This window comes from Populus trichocarpa, chromosome 4, assembly GCF_000002775.5.
Source record: "Populus trichocarpa isolate Nisqually-1 chromosome 4, P.trichocarpa_v4.1, whole genome shotgun sequence".
Lineage (NCBI taxonomy): Eukaryota > Viridiplantae > Streptophyta > Magnoliopsida > Malpighiales > Salicaceae > Populus > Populus trichocarpa.
Genome location: NC_037288.2, coordinates 2286055 through 2295057, shown reverse-complemented (window position 1 = coordinate 2295057; position 9003 = coordinate 2286055). Strand labels below are relative to the sequence as shown.

Here is a 9003-nt window from a genome sequence, read left to right as displayed (position 1 = left end):
GATCACTGTTGTTTCTCTGCAAAAAGGTTTGAATCTCCTTCTTTCACTCTCTGATTTCTTTATTCTTGGCCTGAGTGATAATTATTGAAACAAAGTCATTGATCCGCTCCAACCAGCGGCCCCAATTCGATGAATTAGTTACATCTCAGGTGGCTGGTCATCACCTAATGTAATAAATAATAACAATAATATTCCAGTTGGGAGAATTAGAACAGAGAAATTTGATCATGGAAGCACGTAGATGGAGAACAGGGGGTCAAAATGGGCAACTAATCAAGGGCTTAAAAGCTTCCGCTTCTCAGGTTCTAACCTCCATCACAATCACGAGAGCCTGTTTCAGCAAGAGGATCCCAACTTTTGGTCCACCCCAAACGTCACAGCTACGCCACAAAATCTAACCAACACCGTGTGGTCATAAGCCCTTGTGGGAAATTGGTTTACCAAACCACCAAGAAGAGGGCTAGTGGACCCAAGTGCCCAGTTACTGGCAAGAGGATTCAAGGGATCCCTCACTTGAGACCTGCTAAATACAAGAGGTCTAGACTGTCAAGGAATCGCAGGACTGTGAACCGTGCCTATGGTGGAGTCTTGTCTGGAAGTGCTGTTAGGGAGAGAATTATCCGGGCTTTCTTGGTGGAGGAGCAAAAGATTGTGAAGAAGGTTTTGAAGATTCAGAAGGCAAAGGAAAAACAGGCCTCAAAATGATGAAGTGAAGTCTTTTAAGTTAGAGGATGTGTTTGAGCAAAATTTTGTTATGATTAATGACAGTCAAATGTGGAGTTGATTGTTAGCGTGTTTGATTCTCTGATGACTTGGATGTGTTCATTGTCAATTTGATTTCCTTGCCTATATTTGGATAGATTGCCAATTTGCTTGCAAAACAAATGAAAATGCCCTTTCCACCTCTCTCTGAATATATTTGATCACAATTGCTATAATTTTTTCTCCATCAGTGAACGACAATGGCAATCGATAATAACAACAAAGAAACTGCAGGAAAATGATGGTATTAAGCTTATTGGTTAGAGAAACTGTATGGTTTTTCCAATTTTTTTTTTGGTTGACCCGGTTTGACCCGGGTCAATCCATCTGACCTGTGACCCGATCACTTGACCGAGTCGATGACCGGGTCGGGTTTCAAAACTATGATCTGAGGGCGAGCAAGTGAATATAGCTGAAGCTAAGATATGGTGATAAAAAAGGAAAGGAAAAAAGGTATAAAACGACTCATACTTATTGTTGTCAAAGTCTCTTGATTTCTATATTTTGACAAGTATGGCTGTATTGTTGGCCCTATCTTTTATTTATTCAAACACACCAAGGTAATGGAATTATATCATTTAATTTGAGGGCGGCAAGGGCTTATAGCTCAAGCTCAAGTACAGTAATAAGAAGAACGAAAGAAAAAATGGCTGTAGTAGATCTTCATGTAGTGATGGTTCCATGGTCTGCCTTTAGCCACATCATGCCATTCTTTCAACTTTCCATTGCCTTAGCCAAAGCAGGAGCAAAAATATCCTTCATATCAACGCCAAAAAGCATCCAACGTCTCCCCAAAATCCCTCCAAACCTGATTCCCCTTATATATTGACCTAGTGGAAATTCCATTGCCGAACTTAAACGACAAAGATCTCTTGCCAGAAGGTGCAGAAGCTGGACATTCCGTCTGAGAAAATTCAGTACCTGAAAGTTTCATATCTCTTGCAGCAACCCTTCAAGCAATTTTATCCAATCGATCAGCAGACTGGATCATAGCTGATGTTATTGTTCATTGGGTGGTGGAGATAGCCCAAGCACATGATGTCTCGCTTATGGTAGTTTCTCCATGCTCAGCTTCAACAGCTGCATTCATGTGGCCTCTACATTATCTTGTCGGAGATGGCCAGAAAAGGTTCCAGTCCTCACCGGAAAGTTTGACAAAACCACCAGAATGGTTTGACTTTCCCTCCTCCATAGCTTTCAAGCTTCATGAGGCTACTGGATTCCAGGCAGGGTTCTATGGAGATAATGCTTCAGGAATATCAGATGCGGAAAGGACTGCTAAGATTCTTAATGTTGGTCAAGCATTGGCCATACGTACTTGCAATGAATTTGAAGGCGAGTACATTAATCTTTATGAGAAACTATGAGGAAAACCAGGATTCCAGTAGGTTTACTCCCTCTGAGAGACCGGAAACAGGAGAACGGTTAATGATGAGTCATGGAGGAAGATTTTCATTTTTCTTGGTGAACAGAAACCAAATTCTGTTGTGTTTGTGGGTTTTGGGAGCAAGACTAAGCTAAATAATTAAAAACCAGATACATGAGATAGCTTATGGACTCGAGCTATCAGGCCATTGCCGTTTGTCTGGACTCTCAGGAAACCTAGTGGAGTTAATAATGATGTTGATGCTCTCCCTTCAGGTTTTATTGAGCGTACGAGTAACAAAGGAATTGTGTGTATGAGATGGGAACCACAGATGGAGACTTTATGGCACCCATCAATTAGGGGATCTCTGTTTCACAGTGGTTGGGGATCTGTGATAGAGACTTTGCAATTTGGACATTGTCTTGTAGTGTTACCTTTCATCATTGATCAACCTCTTAATGCAAGGCTTCTAGTTGAGAAAGACTTGGTTGTGGAAGTAGACAGAAATGGAGATGGGTCTTTTAGCAGGGATGCTATAGCCAATGCTATGGTCTAGCTATGGTGTCTAAACAAGGAGAAAAATATAGGACAAATACAAGTGAAGCTGCAGTAGTTTCTGGGAATCATGAATTGCATCAGGACTATTATCAACTACTTGAAAAGTGGTGTTAACAAAAACAAAAGACCACCTCTTCCAACTTGTTTCTGCTATTGTTTAGTATTTATGTCTCTTTGTCAAGCTGTCGAGGCTTACCTCTGCCATCATTACATTGTTGGCTCTTCCTCCAACTGTCTGGTTTTACTGTATCAGCTTTCCTTTGTGCATGTACTTTGGAACTGATTGATTGTTTCCTGTAATAAGATCACTTTTAATCTATCCAAGTTAAAACAAAAGGTGCCACCATTATCTAAATCATACTGTTATCAACATTAGAGAAGCTAATGTCTGTAACGAAATATATAATTCTGCGCCAAATATGAAGTAATATAGATGAACTAAGGATTAATAGCAATGTTCTAAAACCTAACCGGTCCAGTGGGTCACGACCCACAAACTGGATTGGGCTAGTTTTTTTCAAATAGATATGTAGTTGACTTCAAACTAAATGATTCACAAAGCAACTTGTAACATCGATATTCTTGTCAAAACTTGGATAAGAACTAATCAATTTTTTTTTTTAAAAAAATTAATCCAAGTCAACTCATTAATATGTAAATTGATGTGCTAAACTTGTAATCCGAGCCTTGAGCTAAATTACGAATCTAGTTGGGTTTCAAGACACAATTATTAGTATTGTTTCATTTCTTTTTAGATTTTTTTAGTATCCGTTTGATATTATGATGATTTTTGCTTTTTAAATTGTTTTTCGCTTGAAAAATCTTTAAATTGATGTTTTTAGGGTTTTTTTTTTATAGTTTTGATATGTTGATATCAAAAATAAAAAATAATTATAAAAAAATTTATATTTTGATATATTTTTAATTGAAAGCACTTTTGTAAAATACGCTGCAACACATTACTAAAAACACATTAAGGGCTTGATTAAGAGAGGTAAATATTGTTTTTCAAAGTGTTTTTCGCTTGGAAATGCTTCTAAATAATATTTTTTTAAAAAAAAATTCATTTTTGATATTAGTTTATCAAAACCATCATAAAAACTTAAAAAATTTAAAAATAACAAAACGACCCGCTGCACCAAACAAACATTAAATATAGCCCCTTTACTATTTTTTTTTATTTACTTGGTTGCTATACTCTCGAGATTTTCTTAATGTGGTCCCTTTTATAGGATTCAGTTCAATTTTCCAACATATGACAGGTGGAATTATGGGCCATTAAAAAATAACACATGGTATGACACGTTGAAAAAAATTGACACAAGGCAATTTTTTGAAAAAAAGAAGAGAAAAATGACCTTTATTAATAAAATGAAACTAAAATAATTAAAAAAAGAAAATAAAATTCATCCACCCCCATCAGAGGTATCCAAAAGGACACGTTAAAAAATAAAATAAAAGTACGAATATGAACATGTTATTCATGTGAATGAAATAAAAGCGGAGGATGTACACTTCCATACCGAAGTATTAATTAACAAAAACCGAAGCTTGTAGGTAAAATACTGTATTGTTCTTCCTCATACAATTAAATTGTCGATTGTAAAAGTATATCTTTAAAAATTTTATTTTGATCTTCAAACTTTTTTTTTTTAATGATTGGGAAATGGTTGAATTTAAAGAACAAAATTAAAGTAAAAAACACGGGTAATATAGATGGTGGCTTTGAGTTTTTTTTTTCAAATTTTATTTTCATCTCTCATCTTTATTAGCTATTAGGTGACCGATCTCTATAATTTTTTTAAAAATAAATTTTGGTATCAAATTTTATTTTTCTTATTTTTTAGTCTTTTTTCTTGGTGAAGGAGAGAGGGGGGTTGCTGAATTTTAGCTTAGAGAGAAAATTGTCGTTGGCGATGATTTTGGCCACCAAAATAATTGATTTTTATGTTAAATAGTTCTATATGATGAGGGGGTAAGATTAGTTTTTTTTTTACCTTGAAAACGACTAGACAAACATATTTGAATTTGGAAAGATTTTTTTATTTCTGGTTGATTTCGGGTTTGGGGATGTTTGTTTGCGCTTTTGAATGCCATGAATTGGTTTAACCAGACTCCTAAGATGTTTTCTAAGTGTTTTAAGTCAAAAAATAGATTAATATATGTTTTTCAGTGAAAAAATTGGTTCAAAATTACTAGATTCTAGGAGTTTCATGTGACGCGTCGTTGACTGAGGCGAACAACGCATCGTTTTTTTCCCCCTTCAATTGGAGCATATGACATATTGTCCACCCCATTAAATTAAAGGAAAAAAAAGACCCGTGCGTGTAGGCCTTTTCTTGATGGGCTAAGCACTTGACTTGACTTACCATGCCTAATAACGCCTAGTCTCATTTCTGTTTTTAATTAATAACTTTTTATAATTTTTAAAAATAATTTTTTATTAATGTTTTAGTTAATACCCTTTCTTTGTAATTTTTTTTTTCTGTTGTAGCTTTTTTTAAATAAGAATTATGTTTTAATTATATTGGGTGTGTTTAATTTTTTAGGAGGTTAGTATGATTCATTTGTAATTTGTTTTATATATTTTATACAGATTAAATATTTATTTTTTATAATATTTTCAGTGTGTGCAGTCTTGCATAATATTTCTTTCCTTTTAGTTTATTCAATAAGTTTTATGTGTGTGTCTATTTCTATTACAAATTGATTTTAATAAACAAATTCATTGAACAAAACCAAGTAAATGACCCGTGTTGCAATATTAAATATCTTGATTTACATTTGTCTCTTATTTTTTTCAATTATGTTTTTATTTATCATTGATGATTTGTTTTCATTTATCTACATAATGGTTTGTAATTTATATAATTAGATGGATGCATAAGTTTTTGATTTTCATTTATGATTTTTTTTATGTGAAAAAACACATTGAAAAATTATACATGTTCAACTTCTTATCATGTATTGGTGTTTTCAATTTAATCTTTATTCTTATGATTTCTTATTTTCAATTTCACCTTTCAATCTTTGTTGACGGTGTATGGTTTTTTTTTATTTTAATTTTGGTTCTTTTCTTTCTTTTTTTTTTATAAAAAATTTTCATTTTTTTATTAATTCCTTTTTTATATGTCTTTTTTAAATTAATTTTTAAATTATGCTTTAATTAATACCTCTTCTTTGTTATTTTTTAGTCATTTTTAAATAGCAATTATTTTTTAATTATATTAGATGTGATTAATTTTTTACGAGGTTAATATGATTCATCTATAATTGTTTTATACATTATATATATTAAATAGTTTTTTATTATATTTTTAATATGTGGCATAATAATTTTTTCCTTTTATTTTATTCAATAAATTTTATGTGTGTATCGATTTCTATTACAAATTAATTTTAATAAATAAATTTATTAAATACAATTAGGTAAATGACTAATTATTTTTTTCTTTTGGATAAAAGTTTTTTTCTCATGTTATTGTGAATTTTTTTTTTTATATATATATATATATATATATATATATATTCTCGTTTGCTATCGTCACCTCTTTTTTTCCCTATATGATTCAAATAAAGCTAGCTCATTTAGTTTATCAGGACTATAACTTGAGTTTTTAGATTTTTTTTTAAAAAAAAGCTCGAACGCCTAAATATTTTACTAGAAAAATAATATAAACATGCAGCATAGCACGAACTCCAATCTAATTATTACCTATTATTGTTACCCCTTCCTCCTTCGTATATAAAAGTCTTTCCATACTCACTTGGTATGGAGGGGGACTTGGTAGAGATGGGTATAATTTTTATTAGGTAATGTTTAGTTATTTTCTACAAGAATAATAAAAAAATGTCATCTTACATTTTTTATTTTGAAAATATAAAAACTTATTTTTTTAAAAAAATTATTTAATATTATTATCTTTATCTTTTCAATCAAACATAATTCTATCTTTTATATATATATATATATATATATATATATTTGGTACACTAAAACGCAACCTCAATTTCCCTCTCTCGGATAACTTTTGTTTACCTTGGATTAAATATCCAAGAAAATATTTGATGCAATCGTCCACTCTAACCCAATATGTGTAATACTAATGGATTGAAACACATTCCAATTCACTCTAACCCAAGCTGTGTCGACTACCCTCTTAGACCCTAGCCCGGTCCAATTATAAATGGTTCATTGGTTCCCAATAAGTTCGATGTCAAACCATTTGTGAATCACACAATGGGTAGGCTGAGCAAACAAAATTAGGGTTGGGTTAGAACTTGCCGTCCTAGCTAGCGAATCCTAGTAGGTCCCTTTTCCTTTTGCCACAGCCTGTCTTCAATAATAATTGTGACATGCAGCTAAGCAGCTTGGAGCCCGTCGAGTCATTTTTCCTGGCATCCTCATGTTCTTCTCTGTAATTGACTTAGACCCTTTGAAAATCGATCCAACGAATCTTAATAGAAGAAATAAGTCTCAAGTACAAAGACTATCGGGTTCAGGTGCATTGAAAATTTGCTATTTGAGTCTCTTGCTGTATGTTACAAGGTTAGGTGCATGTTACATCACAAACACTATCAAATCCGGTTGAAGAAAAAGCCCTAACTAGATACATGATAAGTATATTTTTTTCATAATTATTTGACCAAATCTTCTCCTTACATCAGTAGTTCAACAAAACTTGTTTATTTTAGAGAGGGTGTGCAGATATTAGGGAAGAAAGTAACACTAGCAAACAGGAAGAAAAGCAAAGCAAAGCAAACCAAACCTTGTACTTATATGCACAATATTTACTTGTATATTATGTTAGAATATATTTATGAGATTGCTAAAATAATTACAAGATAACAAGTCATTCTAGATTATTAATTAAATTGCTAGCACATACATATATAATTATTACGTTTTTTGTGCCTACCAAATAAAATAATGCCAACAATTCTAATTTGGCATGCTGGTTTCATGGTAATCAAATAAACATTCCTTTGATGAGGATCAACCTCCTAGCCAATAGAAACTTAGTTTAGTTTTGACAAATTGAACTGAATTCTGTAGTTAACTTTTTCATTTGATCTCAAAAGTCGTGTTGAATTAGGTTGCAATAAGTTTACTCCTCATGACTTTTGTACATGCTTGACTTTTGTAAATGGTGCAGGTCTAGCCCTTGATGTGTTCATTAACCTGAAAAAACGTGTGGAAGCAATTGACTTTGAATTATGTGTTTGTTGATTTCTTTCGGTTTCTGTTTTGTAGGAATATTCTTTTTATTTTCTTTTCGTAATTTTTATAGGATTATTCTTTTAATTTTCTTTTTATAATTTCTTATGAAACAGGAATCTCTGCAAAATCGAATTAAAACTTTATGATTGTGCTTAGTTAATCAATAACTTATGAAAACAAAAGAATATTGATAAAATTAATAAACAACTAGGTAGCATTTAGCTACTGCCTTGAGAAAACAAATAGAGATAGTTAGGATATAGAAGAATTGTCTATAGATCTGTTTGGTGATCCAAGATATTTATAGATCTTCGTTACATCAACTCATCTAAGGAATTATATGAAAATTGATTGGTGGAAACGTTGATGCCTACTAATGGATTTGAATTTGACATGTTATTGGTAGAGTAGTTGGTGAATATTAGCTAGAAATAACCATTGGTTGAGAAAAGAGGTGTCTAATTGTATAGAATATGGTACGTGTTTCACTATCAACCATTGGTTAGAAAATGCAGTGCCAACTTGCATAAAAGTTTGTACTGACAAAAAAATTGTTATTAAAAACATAAAAAGTTTGTATGGGTGGGCAGTGCACCATGTCGCATTCTGACTCATAACTTGAAAAATGTTCAATGTGTGCATATTAGACAGTGTATTTGAAAAAGATAGGAGGAGGAGGAGGAGGAAAACATTTGGTCATTTAGGTCTTGACCCAACATTTGGGTTATGACCATTGAAGACATGGGGTGGTGCCCATACACGACATGAGGGTGAAAACATATGAGAGAGAGAAAAAAAATGCAGTCTATTTGAGTTGCTACCAAAACAATTTGAAAAGGTAGTCTATTTGGGCACCAACCCAAACACACTGCCAATCTTCTTCTTCTTTTATAAAAAATGCACACCATCATTTACCCCCTCCTAAGTCTTTTAAATAGACGTGTTTAAATTAAAGACTAAACTAGCAAAAGAGGGAGAATAAAATACTTGTTTTATACAATTGATGTTGCCTTTTTATTTTTATCAATGTTTCTACAAGAAAAAGAAGAGTTTAATTGTCTTGTTTTGTTTTAAAAAAGGAGTGTAATAGTAAGAA

The 9003-nt window shown here is 32.3% G+C and overlaps 1 protein-coding gene and 1 pseudogene across 1 annotated transcript; both read left to right on the top strand.

The window, feature by feature from the left end:
- Positions 1-309: 309 nt before the first annotated feature.
- On the top strand, positions 310-906 carry LOC18097443 (60S ribosomal protein L34; the record flags this gene model as incomplete). The annotated part of the gene is made up of 1 exon (XM_006383924.3): positions 310-906. A coding segment is annotated over one exon (396 nt), but the record flags the coding sequence as incomplete, so codon positions are not given.
- A 399-nt stretch (positions 907-1305) lies between these two features.
- On the top strand, positions 1306-3022 carry LOC7479111 (putative UDP-rhamnose:rhamnosyltransferase 1; annotated as a pseudogene).
- Positions 3023-9003: the final 5981 nt, after the last annotated feature.